General features: G+C 41.9%; 2 protein-coding genes across 7 annotated transcripts in view; one reads left to right on the top strand and one right to left on the bottom strand.

Moving 5' to 3' along the window:
* LOC117668120 (uncharacterized) overlaps window positions 1-10,093 on the top strand; it is a 94,685-nt gene extending 84,592 nt beyond the window's left edge. For 3 of the 6 annotated variants that reach the window (XM_087884639.1, XM_087884641.1, XM_087884642.1), the window contains 2 exons: window positions 1,947-2,073; window positions 6,244-10,093. In XM_087884639.1, the coding sequence (XP_087740765.1) occupies window positions 1,947-2,073; window positions 6,244-8,372 (2,256 nt within the window). In that variant the 3' untranslated portion in view covers window positions 8,373-10,093. The remainder of the gene's footprint in view (window positions 1-1,946; window positions 2,074-6,243) is intronic. The other 3 variants (XM_087884643.1, XM_087884644.1, XM_087884640.1) reach the window with 2 other exon arrangements.
* A 3,142-nt stretch (window positions 10,094-13,235) lies between these two features.
* LOC117668109 (vomeronasal type-2 receptor 26-like) lies at window positions 13,236-23,828 on the bottom strand. Its single transcript, XM_087884768.1, has 4 exons — window positions 21,252-23,828; window positions 19,087-19,314; window positions 15,721-15,847; window positions 13,236-14,701 (listed from the first exon to the last, which is right to left on the bottom strand). The coding sequence occupies exons 1-4, from the start codon at window positions 22,035-22,037 to the stop codon at window positions 13,791-13,793; spliced, it is 2,052 nt and encodes a 683-aa protein (XP_087740894.1). The 5' UTR covers window positions 22,038-23,828; the 3' UTR covers window positions 13,236-13,790.
* Window positions 23,829-25,545: the final 1,717 nt, after the last annotated feature.

The following is a 25,545-nucleotide window of genomic DNA, read 5'->3' as shown; positions in this document are numbered from 1 at the left end:
TGGTTAATCATGAGATCATATATCCGATTTTCCTTTTATGGTTACATTTACTTGTTAATAAATTCATCTAATTACTTAAAGCATTAATCTTAGTTTATAAGATTATCTTAACCACACAACTTTTCTTAAGTGCTCAGAGTCGCTAATGGGAGAGTTACTACTATCCTTGGGTAAGTTCATTGGATTAAGTAACTCTTTGTAACATATAGGTCTTTGTGTCATTCACAGTCAGGTCACTCAGATGTTTTTCCATATAGCAGTCCTTTCCATGACATCTAGGTATCAGAAGATATATTACCACTTAAAAGGGTTTAACTGTTAATGTAATTTCCAACAAGCACTTTCCTCTCTTATAATAATGTGAATATATAGAGTCTCTCAGAGTTCATGTATCCAAGCACATCTTCCCCTTATAATAATGTGAATAGGGAGGGTCCCCCAGAGCCCATATATCTGACTCTGTATGATTCTATTTTATTCACATTATTTCTTTTATCTACATTATTCTTTATTTGCTCTTTACCTCAAAAGAATTATCAACTGTGTCGTTGCTCAGGGTCCTCCGAGTGTAGGATTCCTGCACTCTTTGAGGAGGCTTCTTCCTTGTCTCCTATGCTTGAGCTTGACATCTGGTACAGACCAGAAGTGGTATTCAGCAGGTTCTGACCAGTTCTGGAGAACCGGTAGTGGAAATTTTGAGTAGTTTAGAGAACCGGTAAATACCACCTCTGACTGGCCCCGCCCCCTTCTATTCTCTGCCTCCCAAGTCCCAACTGACTGGGAGGGAATGGAGATTTTACAGTTTTTCCCCTGCCACGCCCACAGAACTGGTAGTAAAATTTTTTGAATCCCACCATTGATACACACGCATGTTGTATGAATGTAATTCACGAGTTTGATATCCGGGCACTAGGTTAGTTCTCACTGTCAGGAAGTTTCTCCTTAATTCCCGGTTGCTTCTCTCCTTGATTAGTTTTTATTCATTGTTTCTTGTCTTGCCTTCTCATGCTTTGGAGAAAAGATTGACTCCCTCTTTTGTTGCAGCCTTCAAATACTGAAATACGGCTATCGTGTCACCCCTAGTCCTTCTTTTCTCTAGACTAGCCATACCCAATTCCTGCAACCGTTCTTCATGTTTTATTCTCCAGGCCTTTAATTATCTTTGTTTCTCTTCTCTGCACTTTTTCCAAAGTCTCCACATCTTTTTGTAACATGGTGGCTGAAACTGGATGCAGTACTCCAGGTGTGGCTTTAATAAGGCTTTATAAAGCACTACTAATACTTCTCATGAAACCCCAAAGTCAAAAGTAAAACCCAAGGTTTACTTTTACACAGAAATGAAATGTTGAACCCCACCTTCCTTGATTTGGCACGATTCATTGGCTCATTGCATTGGGTAAAATTAACTCAGTGTTGGATTGGCCCAACACATCCAAGCTCTAGCCCATCAGTGTGGTGGTGAAATCCAAATTTTTTTACTACCGGTTCTGTGGGCGTGGTGTGGCTTGGTGGGCGTGGCTTGGCGGGCGTGACAGGGGAAGGATACTGCAAAATCTCTATTCCCTCCCCACTCTGGGGCCAGCCAGAGGTGGTATTTGCCGGTTCTCCAAACTGCTCAAAATTTCTGCTACCAGTTCTCCAGAACCTGTCAGAACCTGCTGGATTTCACCCCTGCATCAGCAGAAAGCAAAGGAATATGAGGTTGCTGCTCCTGCGGAATTGGCCAAACTAATAGCGCATTACCTAGATGTATCTCTAGCCAGAGGCTTTTTGCACTTTATGTTTTTGGAAAGGTTCTCTAGAGAAGATGCAAATTTGCCCTGCTTGGAAACTTTGTAGGTGGAATATGTTCATCAAGAAGAGGACTTGCAAGTAATTAATTGAAGTGTTCATTGTTAGGAATTCTCATGGAATACATTGTGGTTTTTTTCCTCTCCCTGTGTCAGGATTTGGTATCGCTTGAGGATGTAGCTGTGTTTTTCTCCATGGAGGAGTGGGCCCTGCTGGATTCTGAGCAAAGAGCCTTGTACCGGGAGGTCATGCTGGAAAACAAGAGGAACGTTGCCTCCTTAGGTAAGGGATTCTGTTGAGATATTGAAATTTAGTAGCTGGAACAGTGGAATTGTAGAAGGAGTCAGAACACACAGCTATAGCTGATTGGTTGGAGAGAGCTGTCTCCTGCATGAGGCAGTCTATGCTGTGATTGGTTAGTGTGAGTGTAAAGGGGGAGTGTTCGGTTTCCCACCTTTTTTCTCTGTGGGCTTGGTAATTTTACCTCATGATGATGCTGTGGTGTTCGTTTACCTCATGATGCTCCTGTTAACCTGATGTTCTTGTTTACTGTAAATATTGATGTCAAATATATTAATTTACATAAAACTAGAAGCTTGTGTCAGCATCTCTGACCTTTTTGGACACCTGCTGCACAATTTCTTGACAGATTCTCTTTTCCCTGGACTGAAATGGTGATGGTTGTGAGCGCCTGATCTGTTTCTCAGATAAAATGCTTATGTCAGCTTTGGAAGCCATATTAGGCGGGAAGCTCCAGTGCTGCCACCTTCTCATGTGTGGGAAAGTAGGAGGGGGATTTAGGAGAGGGGGTTATAGACATAATAGCATTCTTCTTGTCGGTCAAAGTCAGGGCGATCCAGCATCTGGAGAAGGAGAGATCAGGGGGCTGGATTGGGATGGAACGGACATTGATTGGAGCATGTGATCGACTGGGGAGAAAGGGGATGGTTTTGGGAGCTTTGACTTACTGAAGGAAAACCCGGGCTTTTCAGACTCGGGTTTTCCCAGATGTGCCAGTTTGCCTATTCTAGTAAAGAGGACTTTGGAAAAATGTTTGCTTCAGCGTCTTTACTGGGAGTTGGGGTTTTTCTGGAACGCTGACAGCTTATTTATTCACTGTATGCAGTAGAAAAGAGTGTCTACATTTCTACTCCTACTAAGTCTGATAAAATGGCCTAAAACCATGATGTTTCCCGTCCTAGCCAGTTTCTGATTCTGTCTGCCCCACTTTGTACATATCTTTTTTAGAAGTTGCTTTCATTTTGCTGGGATTTTTTTGGTCTATAATGATGGCACTTAAGAGCCCGATAAGAGTCCATGGGTTTATCACAAAGATGTAACTACTAGAGAAGTGGTCTGTCTGATCTGCCAGGTCCCTCTGCAGATGGGATCTTCCAACTGTAACCCCTCCCATTTTCTCCAATGCTTCCCTTTTTGTAGTGCTACCTGCAAATGCAGGAACAACTAAAGATGAATGAATGTTTATAAAGATTCTCAGTCATCCAGGTCTTGGTGGCCCAGAGGAGCTTTTTCAAACGGCAACTGGACTTTCTTGGTCTTTGCTTGAAGACATTTCATTTATCATCCAAGAAGCTTCTTCAGTTCTGACTGAATGGTGGAGAATGGAAGGATTTATATTTCTTGCAGTCATCTGGTCTGAAACAGTGCTAATGACCAGTTGACTGCAAGGAATATCAATCCTTCCATCCTCCACCATTCAGTCAGAACTGATGAAGCTTCTTGGATGAGAGTTGAAACAACTTCAAGGAAAAAAAAAAGCACCTGTGGGATAAAGATGATTTTTGTTTTTTCATTTTATTAAATTTGTATACCGCCCTACTCCCGAAGGACTCAGGGCGGTGAACAGCCATAAAATAAAACATATAAATACAAAATTTTAAATAGAGATAAAAGAAATTAAATAAATTTGGCTGAACCATTTTAAAACCCCAATAATTTAAAACCAAATTTAAAATTCTCATTTAAAAAGAGAAAGAGTTTAGGTCAGGCCAGCTTGATGGAATAGGAACGTCTTAAGCGTGCGATGGAAGGTACGCAGATCCGGAATCCTCCGTATCTCGGGGGGGAGCTCGTTCCAGATAGTAGGTGCCCCCACAGGTGTCACCTGAGTGACAACCAGTTTTTTTCAAAGTAAAACCTCTTCGTGGATATGAGGCTGAAGCTCAGTTCCAGGTCCAAGTCCCTCAAAATTTCTACTTTCTTTAATAATTATATAAAAATAATTATGAATTGTTGTGGCAAAAGGTACAAAAAGAGATTGAAAGATGGAATAAATTACAGTTGTCCCTGTTGGGAAGAATTGCAGCGGTGAAAATGAATATCCTGCCAAAATTTTTATTCTTGTTTCAAATGATATCAATACTTAAGAAAGATGCGAACTTGAACGAATGGCAAAAAGGTATTAATAAATTTATTTGGGCAGGGAAAAGACCAAGAGTAAAGCTTAAGATAATGCAAGATGTACGTGAAAGAGGAGGTTTTAAAATGCCTAATTTGAGATTATATTATGATGCAGCTGTTTTATCAACAATTAGTGACTGGTTTAATTTAACGGAAGATAGAATATTGAATATTGAGGGATATGATTTATTATATGGATGGCATGCGTATCTGTTGTATGATAAAAAGACGGATAATGTTTTTAAGACTCACATATTAAGGAATGCTCTGTTGCGTGTCTGGAGAAAATATCAATATAAATTAAATCACAAAATACCTATATGGGCAATACACAGACATGCAATAGAAAATGTAAGTGTGGAACAGAAACAAGATAGGATTACATATAAGGAACTTCTTATAACGGAAGGGAATATATTGCAATTAAAGACTTTAAATGTATTAAGAGAAGAAAAGATAGCCCAGACTTGGTTTCAGTTTGGACAGATACATGCGAGATGGAAAGAGGATCAGAAAATTGGTATCATAAAAACTGATGAAAATTTGGTAAAACAAATTAGAGATCAAGGTCAATTGCATATAAAAAGGTTATATAATGCATTGATAGAAATAGATTCAGAAACTGAATTAGTTAAAGATTGTATGATAAAATGGGCACAGAATATCCAGGAACCAATAATGATGGAAACTTGGGAAAAAATTTGGGTTAGAAATGTGAAATTTACACAAGCACAAAACTTGAGAGAAAATTTTTATAAAATGCTCTATAGATGGCATCTAGATCCTAAAAAATTAGCATGTATGTATCCGAACCAACAACCTAAGTGTTGGAGATGTGATTGTGATGATGCAACTTATTATCATATATGGTGGACGTGTAAAAAAGTTAAAGCTTTCTGGATAAAAATATGGTGGATTATGCAGAAGATTTTTAAGAAAAAGATAAGTTTCACCCCACAGTTATTTTTGCTGGGTATTATCTCAGACTGTACTGTTATTGAAACTAATTTGATGTTAAATTTAATAACGGCAGCAAGACTGTTAGTGGCGCAATATTGGAAGAAAGAAGATCTACCTACTATAGAAGAATGGACATTAAAAGTATCGAACTTAGCAGAAATGGCGAAAATCTCAGCATATTTGAAAGACCAATCACAAGAAAGATATATTGTGGACTGGAGAAGATGAATTGATTATATTCAAAACAAATATGGGACTAAAAAGTTTCAAATAGTATATGAATGAATATTTGGATTTAAGAAGATATGTTATTACTTAGCTACGTAAATAGGGAGTTAAAGTGAAAAAGGGATGAAAAGAGTTTATAGATAGTTAGCATATGTTAGATTAAGATTGCTAAATGAAATACCCTGTATTTCGCTCTGAGAAGTCGGAGGGGGGAAGAAGGGGGAGGGGAGGGAGGGGTAATGGGGAGGGAGGTGGGGCTCAAAACTTGGTTAAAATGTTTGTAAAAACTTTTCAATAAAAAAAAAAATTCTACCTTCTCAGATTAAAATTAAACCACTAGGCTCTCCATCATCAAGTCTATTATCTTTTAGTTAGGATTGAATATTTATATTTTTATAATATTTTACATTATTGGGTATAGATTTTATGTAGTTTTTATCTTTTTAATATCAGAAGCCATCCAGGGTTTACCTATGGCAAGCTGAGAGGCCAATAAATTAATGAATGAAGGAACGAATGAAGGAATGATTGAACGAACATGGGCCATTTTTAAGTGTCCCTTCTGCTGCCTTGAAACTAAATATGAAGCAATTGAGTGGATGGTTCCCTCCTCCCCCAAAAAGGTTCAATGATCTTATCCAAAATCTTCAGGTTTTTATTCTGTACTATTGAGAACAAGAAAGACCCAAAGGCCAAATCTTATATTACTTTAATACCAAGCATAGCACCATGTTTGGAACAAATGGGATTTGGGAGGAAGTTTGATATTGTTCAAACACGGTAACGGCACTTGATCCCTTTTGCATTTAAGTTTGTGTTAACATTTTTTTTTTCTGTTGCAAGCAGGTGACGGATGGGAGATGGAGGATTCTGGCCAAGAGGTAGCAGCATCTTTGTCAAAAGACAAAAAAGAAGATATAGAAAAGATGTATGGAAAGCAAAGTTCTGAGCAAAACCAGTTAACGGTTGAGCTGGAGAATTGCTCTGGTTTACCTTGTCCAGATCCCAATGTCTTATTGGACGGGCATGATTGTGAAGAAAAAGAAGTGTGTTCAAGGTGTGGGAAAACACTCCGAGACGAATTGGGATTATGTGAGTCTTGCGAAAGCCCTGCTGGAGAGAAAGAAGATGAAAGCAGGCAACACTCCAGAGGGACCCTTCCTCCTCCTTTACATGAAAGCATACAAGAAGGAGGGAAAATGTACAAATGTACAGAGTGTGTAGAAAGCTTCAGTACAAGCCGCTCCTTTGCATCACATAAAAAAATTCACAAAGCAGAAGATCCACACAAATGTCTGGATTGTGGAAGGACCTTCAGGCAGAAAAATCACCTTAATTCACATAAGAGGGTCCACGAAGAGAAGCAGCAGCATCAATGCATCACCTGTGGAAAGACCTTCAGAACCAGCACCTCCCTTGCTTCCCATCAAAGCAGCCACAGAGAGGAGAAGTTGCATCAACGCAGGAAGGGTAGAACAAGGTTTACTCAGAACAAGGAACCGAATTCCCGGAAAAGAAGCCCCACTGGGAATAAATCATGTAAATGCCTGGAATGTGGGAAGAGCTTCCGCTATGCAAGTGACCTCACTTACCATAATAGGACCCATACAGGGGAAAAGCCGTATCATTGCACGGAGTGCGGAAAGAGCTTCACACAAAAAGGCAATTTCAATTTACATAAGAGGGTCCATACCGGAGAAGAGCCATATAAATGCACAGAGTGTGGGAAATGCTTCAAGGCCCCAGGTGCTCTTACTTCCCATAAAAGAATTCACACAGAGGAGAAACCCTATGAATGCTTGGAGTGTGGAAAAAGCTTCAATAGACATGATACACTAATTAAACATAATAGGATGCATAAAGGGGAGAAACCTTATCAATGCCTGCACTGTGGAAAGAGCTTCAGTCAAAAAGTTCATCTTAAATCACATGAGAGGATCCACACGGGGGAAAAACCATTTCAATGCATGGAGTGTGGAAAGAGCTTCCATTTCTTATCAAACCTTACTGCCCATCAGAGAATCCACACGGGGGAGAAGCCCTTTCAATGCCTGCAGTGTGGAAAGCGCTTTGTCAGTTCTAGTGGCCTTCATGCCCACGAACGGATCCACAGAGGGGAGAAACCATACAAATGCCTGGAGTGTGGAAAGAGCTTCCGTAAATCCAGCCACTTAATCTCCCATAGAAGTGTCCACAGTGGAGAGAAACCTTATCAATGCTCTGAATGTAAGAAGTGCTTCAGTAAGTCATGTAAACTTACTCTCCATAAAAGGACCCACACGGGTGAAAAGCCCTATAAATGCACCGAATGTGACAAATGCTTCGCTGATTTGAGTGCTTTCTCTCGTCACAAAAGGCTCCACACTGGGGAGAAACCATATGAATGCCGCATGTGTGGAAAGAGCTTCAATACAAAAAATGGCTATGTTGTACATAGCAGAACCCACACTGGGGAGAAACCATATCAGTGCCAGGAGTGTGGAAAATGCTTCAGTGATTCTGGAGAACTGACGATCCATAAAAGAATTCACACAGGGGAGAAACCATATAAGTGCATGGAGTGTGGCATGAGTTTCAGAAAAAGTGGATGCCTTGGTAGCCACAAGAGGACCCACACTGGGGAGAAACCATACACATGTCATGAGTGCGGAAAAAGCTTTAGTCAAAGACATTCACTCAAGATCCATAGAAGGCTTCACTCAGGGGAGAAACCCTATAAATGCCTGGAGTGTGGGAAATGTTATAGAGAGAGTGGCACTCTTACCTCCCACATGAGGATCCACACAGGAGAGAAGCCGTTTAAATGCATCGACTGTGGAAAGAGTTTCCGACTCAGCAGTCATCTTACAGTCCATAAGAGACTCCACACAGGGGAGAAGCCTTATGAGTGTGTGGAGTGTGGAAAGAAATTCAGAACCGGGAGTGACTTTAATCGCCATAAGAAGGCGCATAGCAGGAAAAGACGATGCTAATTGGCTTGTGTTGATTCTCAAAATTTGCTTCATCCCCACAGAAGTGTCGCAGGACAATCTGTAGAAATACATGGCATATGGGAAGGGCTTCCAAAGCAACAGAAGCTTTTCAACCCACTAAAAATAAGAGTTGCGTTGTATATTTAACCCACGCCAGAACAAAGAGAAATAGGATCTTCAGTGAGCACTTCACTGGGAGAAAGAGACGCAAAAGAATGAACCATTAAACCAATACAAGACTCAAGTTTTTTGTCAAAAATAAACACTGGATGGTTGGTGTTGTGTCTGCACCATCTAAAATTGGTTGGGTTTAACTGATTTCTAGTCTGAGATATGATATTGATTGTGTTTGTTTTCTGTTAATGCCCTAACTTGTACAGTAGCTAAAGGCTTAGCTTACACATCTCAGATATGCCAGTTCAGGAATTCTGGAAGTTGAAGCCTACAAATCATAAAAAGGCAAAGATTCACCATCCCTGGTCTAAATAGAAGGATCCTTGGTGATTCAGTTAACAGGTTAAACTTAGAATAGGGGCGTAAATGCTTCAGCTTGCTAAATTATAACCCCAAATGTACTACGGGACAAGACAAAAGGCACAAACAGGAAAGAGTTGCCCCTGTACACCTCTAAAAAGAAGACGTATGCTGTTAGTAAAATAGGAAGTATCATGGAAAACTATGCTCTAGTACTGCTGAAGCGACATTTATGAAAGTGTTGCAGTTACTCTGTGTACATGTTAGGATAGTTTTGCTTAGCTTTGTATTATGTACACTAAACTGTTTCAACTCCTACCCTCAAAACGACGCTATAGAGCACTGCACACCAGAACAACTAGACACAAGAACAGTTTTTTCCCAAACTCCATCACTCTGCTAAACAAATAATTCCCTCAACACTGATCTGTCCCCGTCTACACACACACACAAACACAGCCAGCCGAGGGTTAAGGAAGCACTTGGCACACACCCAGGTCTTTATCTCCAACTTGGCAGCGATATACACACCGTCTGCCAAGTGCTTTATTTCCACAGAAACAGAAAGATAATATACTCAGCGTACAAGAGTCCAACAAAAATAAATATTCCTCTCAGCAGTTCCGGACGAGGCTTTAGTGACTATCCAAGGTTTATTTTTGTTTGTCACAGGGATCACTGGCCACCACCCTCTATTATATAGTCTCTGGGGTGTGGTCCAGTGACTCAGTTCTAATCCCTAGCACGCCTCCTGAGCTGCTGCAATCGTTTATCACGCCTTCGGAGGCGTGCGTCCAGGAATGATGTCTCTCCGTCACTCTCATCCGAGATACCTGTCTCCCTGCTAATCTCCTCTCCCTCGGCTGGCACCTGAGACAGTGCCAGAGGGGAGGGGCCTGGAGAGGGAGGCCTGGCTGACTCCTCTTCCTCATGCTCGGAGCTTTCTTCCGATGGGATAGGCTCAGAGGGCGGGGCCACAACAAACACTGTCAAACTATTTTTTCAGTCTACACTACTATTAATCTTCTCATCGTTCCCACCACCCATCTCCTTCCACTTATGACTATATGCCTGTAACTTTGTTGCTTGTATCCTTACGATTTATATTGATATTGTTTCCTGATTGCTTATTTGTACCCTATGACTATCATTAAGTCTTGTACCTTATGATTCTTGATGACCGTATCTTTTCTTTTATGTACACTGAGAGCATATGCACCAAAATAAATTCCTTGTATGTCCAATCACGCTTGGCCAATAAAAAATTCTATGGCTAAAATGTTAGTGTAAAACAGGCAGGAATTACTGTAAAGGTTGCCCTCTCCTCTCTTTGGAAGAGCTTTATAGCTCCCGGTGCCTTAAGGAAGCTCAAAACATTCTTAAAGATTCATCTCATCCTGGGCACCCTTTTTTTGAACTATTACCATCTGGCAGACGGTACAGGATAATAAAAACAAGGACAAATAGGCTGAAAAACAGCTGCTATCCCAGGGCAATAACCATATTGAATTCTACGGTATAGTGCAATATCGGGTTTTCAATTTCAATTATATAGAATGTAAAGGATGTATCTTTGTGTTTTTATTTTAACAGCTATAATGTACACTGAAGACGACATTTAATTTCATTGTACAATGTGCAATGACAATAAAGTAAACTAAACTAAACTAAAGGGAGATGAGGAAATACCTTATTTTATTTATTTATTTAATTATTTAATTAAATTTCTATACCGCCCTTCTCCCGAAGGACTCAGGGCGGTGAACAGCCACAAGATAAAAACACATAAATACAAAAATTTAAAATCAAATAAAAACGAATTAAATAATTTGGCTGAATTTAAAAACCCCGTAATTTAAAACAAATTAAAATTTAAAATTTACATTTAAAAAGGGGAGAGGAGTTTAGGCCTTCTGACTCTGACTTGTAAACTGTGGGAAATGCTTTGTAAAACCCACTGGTGGATGTTGGTGGGATAAACAGGCTTTGAGAGAGATCTTTGTGCCCCACTTTTTCTGCAGAATAAACCTCTTGCTTACAATCTCCACCTCAGTGAGTTCAGTTTGAGGCGCGGGCACATCTGATACAGGGGTGGGTTCTACTTACCTTTACCACTGGTTCGCAACAGGATCGCGCGTGTGTGCGAGCGAAGCTTCTGCGCATGTGCAGATCTTTGATGACGACATCCAGGGCAGTGGGCAGGGCCTCCCGCCGGTTTTACTACCAGTTCTTGCGAACCGGTCAAAACCGGGGGCAACCCACCACTGATCTAGTAACACGACTGGAGCAGGAAAGGTAACGAAAACCAAAAGTAAGTTTGAGTTCAGAAGGATCTCTTTCCTTCTTTCAACCACCCTGGAAGTGCAACTCTTTAGGAGGAAATGGGGAATAAGCCAGGAACCCTATCACTGAAATATCCTCTATTGGGCTTGGAGCTGTTTAACTAGGAGAAATACTTTTGTACTGCGTAGTGTAGTTTTTCTTCTGAACTTCAGTACACTGTTAAATGTATCAAATATTTCTCAACTCAGACCTTTTAAATAGCTAAATATTCAATATTTCCTAGCTCAGAGGTTTTCTTCCACTTCAAAATGGTATAGTTAATGGGATGCTCTTATGGAGCATTAAGGGGGGGGTCTTTTGACTCTGCATTTATTGGGAATAAGATTAGAAAAAAGCTGTTTCTGTAGTCCCCCCCCCCCATTTTAAAAAAGCTTTATTCTCCTCTTTCGGAGCATGGGAGCAATCTCTAAGTTGTATTGCTCTCAGACATGCCCCATCAACACTTCAAATACTTAAAATATCTTTTGCTGCATTTGAAACATAGAATAACATAGTTGGAAGGGACCTTGGAGGTCTTCTAGTCCAACCCCCTGCTTGAGCAGGAGAGGCTATATACCATTTCAGGCATGGAGCACCCACAACTTCTGGAGGCAAGTCGTTCCACTGGATAGTTGTTCTCACTGGTCAGGAAATAGTGGAGGAGAATCAGATTTGCAAGAGTCTCTTAATAAAAGTATTTTTAGCTTCCCTGCAGAGTTGATTTCCTGGTGTAGTTTACTCGTGGGCTGACGGGCATCTTGGATACTTGAGTTGCCAGTGTTGGCATGCAGTTGGGAACTGGTCGGGATTTAGAACTGAGCTAGCAGTCCAGTGTTTCTCAACCTTGCCAACTTGAAGACGGGTGGACTTCAATTCCCAGATTTCCCCAGCCAGCCATGCTTCAAATTCCCATGGTCGAGAAACACTAGTCAGTTCCTGCACCATGAAACACACATTGAGATAACAGCTGCACAACAGCTTTCTGATTTCCCTACTTCTGTTTACTAGTGCTTCTTCCTTCTGAGCCAAAAGTCCCTGTTTTGGTTGTGTTTTTTTTTCTTTTTTCTTAGTCAGTTGTTGCTCACATTAGAAGAAGACCTTGAGGTTCTTCTCACAACCAGGTTTACTTTCTTTCAAGATTCTTCTGCGGGTGGCCTCTGATTTCTAGGACTCAAAAGTGAAGGTGAATGAGAGCTTCCTCCCAGATAGGCCAAACTCTAGATGCGGACTCCCATTTCCTGCTCCTGGCCCTGGCCCCCTCCCCAAATACCAGGAGGCAACCCTTAATATTTCCCCTTTGCAACAAGCTCTGGCAAAATTTCCAGGGTCTGAAGCTACAAGGCTGCCAGGACTTCTGATGTTGGTAGCGGGAGCCCTCTAGTGGCTCTTGCTGCTAAGAAACGCCAATATCGCAGGAATATCGCATGTGTGTGTATGAAGTGCGATAAGGAGAAACAACACTTTTACTTCTCAAGCGTTTCTCACGATGAAAATTAGCAACGAAGGAAATGCCAGCAGAGGTGGGTTTCAGCAGGTTCTGACCAATTCTGGAGAACCGGCAGTGGAAATTTTGAGTAGTTCGGAGAACCGGTAGTAAAAATTCTGCCTGGCCCCGCTCCCATCTCTTCTCTGCCTCCCAAGTCCCAGCTGATCGGGAGGAAATGGGGATTTTGCAGTAACCTTTCCCTGCCACGCCCACCAAGCCACTCCAATCAAGCCATGCTACGCCCACCAAGCCACGTCCACAGAACCGGTAGTAAAAAAAATTGAAACCCACCACTGAATGCCAGGTATGTCATTCTGATCTGGAAAAAATGTTAATGCTTGGCAAGATGAACATAGATGAATGATTTGACAAGACCAGCTAATCAGGTTGGTTTGTGTGTTTATTCACTTATTTATATCCCGCCGTTGTTATTTTTACAAATAGCTCAAGGTGGCACACCTATCCAACACACTTTCCTCCTGTTTTCATCATAACAACAACCCAGTGAGATGAGGTGGGCTGAGAGAGATTGACTGGCCCAGCTTCCTTTCATGGTTAAAGCGGGACTTGAATTCACGGTGTTTTTTTTTTTTTTTGCTGAGAACCTCTGGAGACAAGCTGTTCCACTGATCAATTGCTCTCACAATCAGGAAATTTCTTCTTAATGTTAAGTTGCTTCTCTCCTTGATTAGTTTCCACCCATTGCTTCTTGTCCTGCCCTCAGGTGCTTTGGAGAATAGCTTGACTCCCTCTTCTTTGTGGCAGCCCCTGAGATATTGGAAGACTGCTATCATGTCTCCTATAGTCCTTCTTTTCATTAAACTAGACATATCCAGTTCCTGCAACCGTTCTTCATAGGTTTTAGCCTCCAGTCCCCTAATCATTTGTTGCTCTTCTCTGCACTCTTTCTAGAGTCTCAACATCTTATTTATATCATGGCAACTCAAACTGGATGCATTATTCCAAGTGTGGCCTTACCAAGGCCTTATAAAGTTGTACTATAGTAATTGTTCAGTTTTTAGGTAAGGGATTCCTCTATATATAATCACCTAGAAAGGGCAGCCATTTCCCTGAAAAATAATTAATGATCTAAAACACTGGGTGGGAATTACACTGTTAAGAAACTTGCATCAGAATCAGTTTCCCGTTTCATTTTTCAATATTAGCTGCTCTTTTGTATTTAGATCTGGTCTTAGTAAAATAATGTAGCACTTGGGGATGAAGATACATCCCAGCAGACCAGCACTGGAAGCCAAGATGGAGAAGACCTGCACTGCCACCATATACTTTCCCTTGGTGCTTAAGTAGGTGGGCACAAAGGATATCCAGACGCTGCAGAAGACTAGCATGCTGAAGGTGATCAACTTGGCTTCGTTGAAGGCCCCTGGGAGGTTCCTAGCTAGGAAAGCCACCATGAAACAGATGGTGGCCAGGAAGCCCATGTAAGTGAGAGCAATGTAAAACATAACAGTGGAGCCTTCATTGCACTGCAGGATGATCTCCCCAGATTGTGAATGCATGTCAGAACCAGGGAATGGGGGAAAGACTCCTAACCAGATGGAACAAAGGATGACCTGGATGCTAGTACAGGAAAGGATGATGGAATTGGCCAAACTTTTCCCCAACCATCTCCTCACTCTGTTCCCTGGCTTTGTAGCTAGGAAGGCCAGCACCACCATGATTGTTTTGGCCAAGACAGAAGAGACAGCAACTGAGAAGACGATGCTGAAGACTGTTTGTCGAAGAAGGCAAGTGGCCCTCCTTGGCCGACCAATGAAAAGGAAGGAAGCGCAGAAAGAAAGCAGTAGGGAGACCAGGAGAATATAGGAGAGATCCTGGTTATTGGCCTTGACGATGGGAGTTTCTCGGTATTTACTGAAGATTCCCAAAACAAAACTGGAGGTTAAGATTAAGAAGAGGGAAAAGGAGGTAAGGATGACCCCCAAATTCTCCTGATATGACAAGAAGGTGATGATTTTGGGGATACATTGGTCTCGGTTCTTGTTCTGATGTTGATCTTCTGGACATCTGGTACAGTGGTCTGCATCTGAAAAGGACAAGTAACACCTTTCATAAATGTATATAGTGGGAATTATAATTTATAGTACGGGAGTCATATTTTGAGCTCAGAAAACTCAAACCTAATACTTTGTGTGTCTGATTGTATGAGAGAGGAGGAGAGAGGGAGTTATGAATGCATGTTGGTGTATGTGCTTGCCTGCACAAGTAAATCTGTTAGGAAATGGTTATTGCCTAATTGGTTGGCCAGGAAATATATAAGCCAACATTGTATGTTTGTATTATGTGAATGTATTATGTAGCTTTAAGAACTGTGCTGAGTCATTCTTCATACTGATTGGCTGAGCTCTGTAGCCAATGTATTTAAGGACAGCTAAATTATGGTTAGCTGTGGATACTACACCATTTTTACCTGCTGCTATGCTGTAACTCTTTTTGATCTCTCTATATGATCATTGTTTGATCATGATTATTTACTGCTTTCTGATATTTATTGAACTGTTTTTATATTGTTCCTGATTGTTCCTTGTATTTTTCTACAAACTGGTAAGAAGATTTTATATCTCTAGATTGATCTTATATTGCACTTTATATGGCTAAGACTTGGATTGTTAAAGGACTATGATTTTGCTTTTCCCTAAAAGTAAAATACTATAAAACCCAGTTTGTCTGTATGTTATTCACAATTACTCTCAAAACGTTTCCGTGCGTAAAACTCTAACGGTACTCTGCTTTATAAACCACAACGTCAGGTGTAATTCAACAATATCCTTAACAAAGTCACTAAAGCTGATAAAGAGAGAAAGGGTAGCTGGGTGAGGAAGGGGTAGAGTTTGAAGCAAGACATGCTTGTTTGCCAAAAAGTCTTGTTTTCTGGAGGATTTTCCTGCCTTTTTCCTTCTCTGGAGGAATGTTGAGACTAAAAGTGAGAAGTTAAATATAGGAAGAAAAGAGAGGAAAAAATATCTCAATGACAAAAAAGCTTCATAGAAAAGATCTCTAGGAATCTTTGCTCCTTTCCCTTACCTTGACTCTTAAGTCACCCACCTTCTTGAGTGGAGATGCTCCCTTCTGCACAGGGGATGCAGTCATAACAGCAACTTGGTTTTTCCTCCTGGACCACCTTGAAGTATCCGGGTTGACAAGACTCCACACACTGAGAATATGGCCAGGGCTGAAAATGAAGAGAATTGGCATTTAGAACCATCTGCACAACTGATCAGTTATGAAATGAAGAGAATTGGCATTTAGAACCATCTGCACAACTGATCAGTTATGAAATGAGAGATAGAGCTGGAAGAGTGTCGACAAAATAGGAACGAGCTGTGGTGGAGCAGTGGTTAGAATGCAGTATTCCAGGCTATCTCTGCCCACAGTCAGGAGTTCAATCCAGAGGTGGGTTTCAGCAGGTTCTGACCAGTTCTGGAGAACCGGTAGTGGAAATTTTGAGTAGTTTGGAGAACTGGTAGTAAAAATTCTAACTGCCCTGCCCCCATCTCTTCTCTGCCTCCCAAGTCCCAGCTGATCGGGAGAAAATGGGGATTTTGCAGTAACCTTCCCCTGGATTGGGGAGGGAATGGAGATTTTACAGTATCCTTCCTCTGCCACACCCACCAAGCCAAGCCCACCCATCCATGCCACGCCCACCAAGCCATACCCACAGAACCGGTAGTAAAAAATTTTGAAACCCACCACTGATTCAATCCTGATGGGCTCAAGGTTGACTCAGCCTTCCATCCTTCCAAGGATAGTAAAATGAGGGCCCAATTTTTTTTACAGCATCACATGCTGATGTTGTAAACTGCCCAGAGAGTGCTGTAAAGCACAATGGGGTGGTGTATAAATCTAAGTGCTCTTGCTAGTTTGAGCAAAACCGACCATTCCAGAAATGGAATATTCTGGAAAACTCTGGAAGATTCATTTCTCCTTAGGACCATATTATGCTGGCCATTCCAGAGTTGGTCCAATAATTTTCTTGAAAGTAATTCTTGAACTTGGAAAGCATTTCTGATAGTCCAGTTGTGGTATTCTGGATCTACTTTGGGGGTGCCCTATGTTTGGAACAGTACCAACTGCTTCCCATTTGGAGCAAATCTGGAACAACTATACCATTACTATTCTGAAAAGAAATGGAAATTCTAGAATTCTCCAGCATCTGTTCTATCAAATCTCTGACCACAGCTTCAACTTGCTGAATCTATGCACATCCAAATGAACAAATACAGTTTTACTTCTCTTCTCTTAAATCTTCCCTCCATTTCCCTTTATCTTCATGTTATTTCTCCCTGTGTCTTTGGGACAGAAAACTTTCTTCTTAAAGTCTAGAAAACACCTTGCCCATTGTTGATGCTGAATGAAAGGAATATTAATGTACTTCAATTATTGCTGATGCATGTTACATAATTGAGGAAGCCAAAGAATACTAAGATGAAGACAGTGTGTGCTTCATCAATTCTAAAAAAATCGTTTCGATTGTGTTAGTCAAAACCAAGTAATAACCAAAAGCCAACATGGGTTTGTCAAAAACAGATCATGCCAGACTAATCTTATTGCATTCTTTGACAAAGTGACAAAATTAGTGGACCAGAGGAGTGCTGTCGATATAATATACTTGGACTTCAGTAAAGCATTTGATAAAGTAGACCATAACCTACTACTAGATAAAGTAGAAAAATGTGGGTTAGACAGCATCACCACCAGATGGATTCGTAACTGGCTGACCAATCGCACTCAGTGTGTAGTCCTCAATGGAACTATATCTACATGGAGGGAAGTACGCAGTGGAGTACCCCAGGGCTCCATTTAGGCCCAGTGCTCTTCAACATCTTCATCAATGACTTGGACGATGGGATAAATGGGGAACTCATCAAATTTGCAGATGACACCAAGCTGGCAGGAATAGCCAACACTCCAGAAGATAGGCTCAAGATACAGAAGGATCTTGATAGACTTGAACATTGGGCGCTATCTAACAAAATGAAATTCAACAATGAAAAAAGGAAGGTTCTACATTTGGGGAAGAAAAACAAAATGCACAGGTACCATATATGTGGTACCTTGCTCAATAGTAGTAACTGTGAGAGGGATCTTGGAGTCCTAGTGGACAACCATTTAGATATGAGCCAGCAGTGTGCAGCAGCTGCCAAAAAAGCCAACACAGTTCTGGGCTGCATAAACAGAGGGATAGAATCAAGATCATGTGAAGTGTTAATACCACTTTATAATGCCTTGGTAAGGCCACACTTGGAATATTGCGTTCAGTTTTGGTCACCACGATGTAAAAAAGATGTGGAAACTCTAGAAAGAGTGCAGAGAAGAGCAACAAAGATGATTAGGGGACTGGAGGCTAAAACATATGAAGAACAGTTGCAGGAACTGGGTATGTCTAGTTTAATGAAAAGAAGGACTGGGGAGACATGATAGCAGTGTTCCAATATCTCAGGGGTTGCCACAAAGAAGAGGGAGTCAAACTATTCTTCAAAGCACCTGAGGGTAGAACAAAAAGCAATAGGTGGAAACTAATCAAGGAGAGAAGCAATTTAGAACTAAGGAGAAATTTCCTGACAGTTAGAACAATTAATAAGTGGAACAACTTGCCTGCAGAAGTTGTGAATGCTCCAATACTGGAAATTTTTTAAGAAGATGTTGGATAACAATTTGTCTGAAGTGGTGTAGGGTTTCCTGCCTAAGCAGGGGGTTGGACTAGATGACCTCCAAGGTCCCTTCCAACTCTGTTATTCTATTCTATTCTATTCTATTCTATTCTATTCTATTCTATTCTATTCTATTCTATTCTATTCTATTCTATTCTATTCTATTCTATTCTAAAACAAGCTGTGGAATCCATCCTTAAAAATGGAATTCCAGAATATCTCACTGTCTTCATGAGAAATTTATATACAGATCAGAAGGACTAGGGGTGATATGATAGCAGTCTTCCAATATTATAAAAAAGATGTTGAGACTGGAAAGAGTGCAGAGGAGACCAACAAAGATGATTAGGAAGCTGAAGGCTAAAACATATGAAGAACAGTTTCAGGAATTGCGTTTGTCTACTCTAGTGAAAAGGAGGACATGGGATGACATGATAGCAGTGTTCCAATATCTAAGGTATTGCCACAAAGAAGAAGGGTCAGTCTGTTCTCCAAAGCACCTGAAGGCAGGACAAGAAGCAATGGATGGAAAGTAATTAAGGAAAGAAACAACCTAGAACTAAGGAGAAATTTCCTGACAGAACAATTAATCAGTGGAACAGCTTTTCTCCAGAAACTGTGGATGCTCCATCACTGGAGACTTTCAAAAAGAGATTGGATAGCTACTTGTATGGAATGGTATAGGCTCTCCTCTTAAGCAGGCTGTTGTACTAAAGACCTCCGAGATCCCTTCCAATTTTGTTATTCTGTTATTCTTCACCTGTTTGTTCCATTTGGACCACACAATGGCTTCCTTGTTAATGCTGAATTTGACTCTTGCAGTTTTCCCTCTTGCTAGAGTTCCAAATTTCACTCTGGTGGCTGACCTATTAGGAAACCACATCCAGCTCAGGATGTCAAAGTCAGCCATCAAATTTCCATTTCCGTCTGCATACATTCCGTCCATGGTGTTATTGTAGATCTGGGGGTTCTTCAGGAAAGGGTGGAGCTACCGACAGAAAATGGAACAACGTAGATGACACATTATCGGTTTTGTTATCTTAGTTGTGGAAATACCACATCTGCATCTCTAATGGTGTCAAATCTCTACAAATCAATTTGTGTACAAAAGGGTTGGTTTTATTCTGAATGTTTGTGTTTGCTTTCAGAATTTGGGGTAGATGTGATCAATCTATAGGGCAGTACGGTGGTTAAGAGGCTGGGCTTTTGGCTGGAAATCTGCAGTTCAGGTTCGAAACCCCAGCGCCATGCGACAGAATAAATTGCTGTCCTCACCCCAGCTCCTGCTAATCTAGCAGTTTGAAAGCATGCAAATGCGAATAGATAAATAGGTATCACTTTGGTGGGAAGGTAACAATGCTCCATGATGTCATGCCGGGCACATGACCACAGGAATGTCTTCAGGCAATGCTAACTCAATGGTCTTGAAGTTGAGATGAACACTGCCCCGTATAGTTTGCAACGACTAGCGGAGTAAAATTTCATGGGTTGGCTTATTTTGGGCCCCATTCAAATGATGCAGTGAAAGATAATGGTAAGGTAGGAAATACATATAAATTCCTTCCTCAAATATCAAATTTCTCAAAATTGAGAAAAGAAAATCTCCAAGCACAGAAAAAGAAGAGATATAGTAGTATATGACCCCAGAGCAGTGGTGGGATTCAAATTTTTTTACTACCGGTTCTGTGGGCGTGGCTTGGTGGGCGTGGCAGGGGAAGGATACTGTAAAATCTCCATTCCCACCCCACTCCAGGGGAAGGTTACCGCAAAATCCTCATTTCCTCCCAATCAGCTGGAACTCAGGAGGCAGAGAATAGATAGGGGCGGGACCAGTCAGAGGTGGTATTTACCAGTTCTCCGAACTACTCAAACTTTCCGCTACTGGTTCTCCAGAACTGGTCAGACCTGCTGAATACCACCTCTGCCCCAGAGCCAAGACTAAATCACCATTTGGCAGTGTCAGAGACCAACCGAAACAGGGAAAGGAGAATGAAACCAAGGGATTTTATTAAGGGAAAGGATTCATGAAATGTAATTGCTGAAATGCATGTACTTTTTGGAGAGAAATATAAAGAATGGATTTTGGAATCGCTAAACCTGTCTATGGAGATTCTCAGTCATCCAGATCATGGTTGTCCCGAAAGTAGTTTTTCCAAAAGGCAATTGGGCTTTCTTGATTTTTTCTTGGAAAATGTTTAGCTTCTCATCCAAAAAAACTCCTTCAGAGCTGAAGAAGCTTCTTGGATGAGAAGTGAAATATTTTCCAAGGGAAAAACCCCAAGAAAGTCCAGTTGACTTTTGGAAAAAATACCTTTGGGGCAGTGGTGAAATTCATTTTTTTTTACTACCAGTTCTGTGGGCGTGGCTTGGTGGGCATAGTGTAGCTTGGTAGGCGTGGCTTGGTGGGCATGGCAGGGGAAGGATACTGCAAAATCTCCATTCCCACCCCACTCTGAGGCCAGCCAGAGGTGGTATTTGCTGGTTCTCCAAACTACTCAAAATTTCCACTACCGGTTCCCTGAACCAGGATGAAATCCAGCAGGTTCTGACAGGTTCTGGAGAGTAGGTAGTGGAAATTTTGAGCAGTTTGGAGAATTGGTAGCGGAAATTTTGAGTAGTCCAGAGAACCGGCAGTAGTTCAGAGAACTGGCTGGCCCCAGAGTGGGGAGGGAATGGGGATTTTGTAGTATCCTTCCCCTGCCACGCCCACCAAGCCACACCACACCATTTCCACCAAGCCACACCCATAAAACAGGTAGTAAAAAAAATTGGATTTCACCACTGCTCCGAACTATTCCAAATTTCCGCTACCAGTTCTCCAGAACCTGTCAGAACCTGCTGGATTTCACCCCTGCTTTGGGGCCAAACCTGTCAAGATCAATCCATCTGTTTCACCCTTTTGTACGAGATGGGAGAAGGGAATACCTGCCACGGCTGAAGCTTTGGAACTTCCAACCTATCTTTTCTTGTCATTATTGTCCTCAGGGATTGGGAAGAATAGGCTGCATTTAAGGCATGGGCCACTGTCCAGATGGCATTGTAAGTTAAGGAATTGTCTAGCGAGAATATCCTTTCAATTTTCTCTTCAGGCAGAGTCTTCAAGTTCTCTTTCTCTAAACACCTTGTCCAGCCTTTCACAGACAAGGCAGACTTTGCATATGAACAGTGAAAATGTTTATGAGTCAGCTGCCTCATAAGATGGTAGAAATATTTAAAACCATCATATCTGGTCCTTTTTTTTGTCTGGATAAGAAAAGAAAAAATACTGTGGGTATATCTGAAAGGGAGATCACTATATATTATCTCCATAGTGAGGTCCCATAAAGCTGTTGTGATCCAGACTTTCCCCAGAACATGTTTTCTCAAGTGCTTAAATATATAATCGGTAATAAGTATCCCCTCTAGGAAAGAAGTAACCTCTGCATAGTAAACAAGCACATTGATTTGCCTCCATTTGTGGAAAGCAGAAATCAGATAGCCGAAATTCTTGGTATTCAGCATGATGGGTTCTGTGAAAACAACACAAATGCCATTCTGTGCCAGCACTGGAGTGAAAGTCCTAATGAAATGTTCTCCATTATCAGTGTCTGCAGCAAAGAGCCCCGTGAATGTCCACCGAAAGTATTGGAGCAATTTAATAATGCCCAAATATTGGGCACCTTCTTTGGGGACAGTCCGGGAGAAAAAAGGAAACTGAGCTTTATCACTCATGGACGGTGAAGTAAAAGTGTAGCTGATCTGAAATAGAAAACAGAAGAACGACGCCTAATGATATGGTACTGAAAAAGTAGCATTAGAGCTCAGATGATGACTAGGTGACTCCAGATTAATTTAATGGACACAATGGGACAGTACAACACCAGAAGGCAAGACAAGAAGCAATGGATGGAAACTAATCAAGGAGAGAAGCAATCTAAAACTAAGGAGAAATTTCCTGATAGTGAGAATAATAAACCAGTGGAACGACTTGCCTTCCACATGAACTGTGGTGGCGCAGTGGTTAGAGTGCAGCACTGCAGGCAATTTCTGCTGACTGCCAGCTGCCTACAATTTACCATATTGAATCTCACCAGGCTCAAGGTTGACTCAGCCTTCCATCCTTCCGAGGTTGGTAAAATGAGGACCCAGATTGTTGGGGGCAATATGCTGACTCTGTAAACTGCTTAGAGAGGGCAGTAAAAGCACTATGAAGCGGTATATAAGTCTAAGTGCTATTGCTATTGTCTTCAGAAGTTGTGGACATTATGACGGCTAAAATTGAGAAGAAATTCAAGTGTCTTGTAGGAAATGACCAGGCTGAACCCAAGGGAGGGGTCAAACATGTAATCAGTCTCGAGTTACTTCGTGCCCACAAGTGATCTACAATAAATTCAACCCTCCTTGAATTCCATTGAATTTTTATCTACCACCAATTTGCCTTGACTGTTAGTAGTTCAGATACTTATAGAGAGCTAGCATAGAATAAACTTGTAGTCTTTTGAATAGCTTCGCTTCCTGATATCTTGCACTGGACATCTCCTCTTATGAGAATTGACATTGCATGTCAACTTGCATAATCTGAGATCTGCCCAAGTATAAATTCTGTAGTTTTGCATTATATTTGCTCACTCAGTGACTGAGTGGGCACTGTTTTCTGGAGTACAATAAAAATGCGGTTCTGTTTTAGCCTCTAGGGCAGCCTGAGATTTAGGTTCAACATGGTAGTTGTTACTGTGAAAGTAGAGGCCTTGGTTTTAAAGGAATTTCTCTTCGAACATAGAATAATAGAGTTGTAAGGCAGGAGACCCTATACCAGTGATGGCTAACCTTTTTGCTATCGTGTGCCGTGGGGAGCGGAGAGGGTTCACACACGTGTGTGCCCACACCCATAATTCTATGCATCCTGCCCTGTGCATGCACGCGCAATCCCCCCTCCTGGCACACGATGGCCCGATAGGCCCGTTTTTCTTTCTCAACAGGCTCCAGATCCTCTCTATGCATCTGGGGAGGGCGAAAACAGCCTTCCCCACTCCCCCAGAGGCTCTCCGGAGGCCTGAAACGGCCCATTTCCCAACTCCCGGTGGGACAGGAAGTGATGTTTTTTGCTGTCTCCAGCCTCCAGAACCTCTCTAGGAGTCTCTGGAGGCTGCTCTCGGTTCGGACCGGATTGCCCGATCCGGTAGCGATGGAGGCGGGTGGTTTGGAGAACTGGTAGCAAAAATCCCTGCTCCCCCATGCCCAGCTGAGCTGCGCAATTATCAGAGGCTTTTTTTATTTTTAAAAGCATTTTTTCTACAACCTCTTCGGCCAAAAAAATGCTTTTAAAAGTAAAAAAAACCCAAAACAACAGCCTCTGATGATCGTGTGTCTCAGCTGGGATCGTCAGAGGCTTAAAAAAAAAAGAAAAAAGCCTCTGCAGATCAGGCAAGTCAGCTATGATCGCCAGAGGCTTTTTAAAGCATTTTTTAACAACCTCTTCGCCCGAAGAGGTTGTAGAAAAAATGGTTTTAAAAGTAAAAAAAAAAAAAAGTTGGCCACACCCATTTAGTCATATTACCCCCCCCCACCAAACCACGCCCACAGAACCGGTAGTAAATATTTTACATTTCACCACTGCCTTCCACTCACATACCTGTGCTATTTTGTATATGCCCAATATAGCAGCAATGTGGATGGATATGTCAGAATCAGCCTCTTCCAGGAGAACCAGCACGTTTTTCTTCCTTCCACAACTGTAGTTGGGAACATTGGCCTCTCCGGTTGACAGCAGGTCCAACAGACCATCCAAAGTCATTCGTCTGCTTCTAAAGTTGTCTTGGAGACTGTATCCCAGAGTGATGTTGGGTAAGAGGTGGGAATCTTTGTTGATCTCCTGAATGGCAAAAAGGAAGGACAGAATTTTCCAGTACATCACATCTCCTTCCCTGAAAATATATGCACATCGTGTCATCATTCTGCATTGAGGAAAAGTAAGGTTCCTGAATTAAGGATCCCTGCCTAATTCCACACCACTGCATCACTGAATTAAAACAGAATTCTAGACTCTAGAAAGAGTGCAGAGCAGAGCAACAAAGATGATTAAGGGACTGGAGGCTAAAACATACAAAGAACAGTTGCTGGAAAGGGGTATGTCTAATTTAATGAAAAGAAGGATTAGGAATGAAAGGATAGTAGTGTTCTAATATCTCAGGGGTTGCCACAAAGAAGAGAGGTCAACTTATTCTCCAAAGCCCCTGAGGGCAGGACAAGAAGCAATGGATGGAAACTAATCAAGGAGAGAAGCAATTTAGAACTAAGGAGAAATTTCCTTATAGTGAGGACAATTAATCAGTTAGAACAACTTGCCTTCAGAAGTTGTGAGTGCTGGAGCTCTGGAAGTTTTTAAGAACAGATTGGACAACCATTTGTCTGAAATGGTATAAGGGGATTGGACTAGAAGTCTTCAAAGATTTCTTCCAACTCTGTTATTCTGTTAGAACTGAAACAACCTAGACAATTTGTAAATCAAAGACTATGTCTTAGCCCCCAAAATGCTTCCTGATACTGATAAGGCAGGGGTCACCAACTTTTCGGACCTCAGGGACCGCTAAATTTATAAATTTAAATCCCGCGGACCACTAATATGATCTGCCTAATGACTGGCCGGGTGGGCGTGGCTAGGTGGTCATGTGACTGGTATGGGTGTGGCCAACTCGATGTCACTCACGTCAAGGGGCACCTTGCCAGCCTCTATGTGCTACTCCTCGCCTGCCCGCCTGGGATCTTTAGGGCCCCAACAGGAAGCAATTGCTGGAGCTAAGCAGCCACCATGAGAAAAAGTTGGCAAAACAGCTGGTTCAGTTCCAATTGGATCTGACCGAGAAGGAGGCTCAGCAGAAGCACCTCACTGAGGACTAGGAGCATAGGCTTTCCAAGCAGAGAGAAGGCCTGCAGGAGTGCAAGGCCAGGTACCGGTGCCTGGAGCTCAGCAGGCTGAGATGGTCAGCCAGTTCCAGGCCATGATGCAGTCCCACTGGAACAAGGCCCTCCAGCTCTTTGCCACCAGCGGCACTTCCTTCCAGCCTTCGCCCAAAGCCCCACACCAGGAGGCTGAAGCAGACCCTGAGACGGAATTTCTGCCCCCCTCCAACCCACACAAAAAGACCCCAAAAGGGGAGACTCTCTGCAGCAACACAAATGTTCATTGCACATATCCATCCCAGGGGCTGTAGTTTGAGGACCCCTGATTTAGTGCAATATA

Source organism: Pantherophis guttatus, chromosome 2 (assembly GCF_059756535.1).
Source record: "Pantherophis guttatus breed Tessera chromosome 2, ASM5975653v1, whole genome shotgun sequence".
Classification (NCBI taxonomy): Eukaryota; Metazoa; Chordata; class Lepidosauria; order Squamata; family Colubridae; genus Pantherophis; species Pantherophis guttatus.
This window is presented reverse-complemented; position numbering and strand designations above follow the sequence as displayed.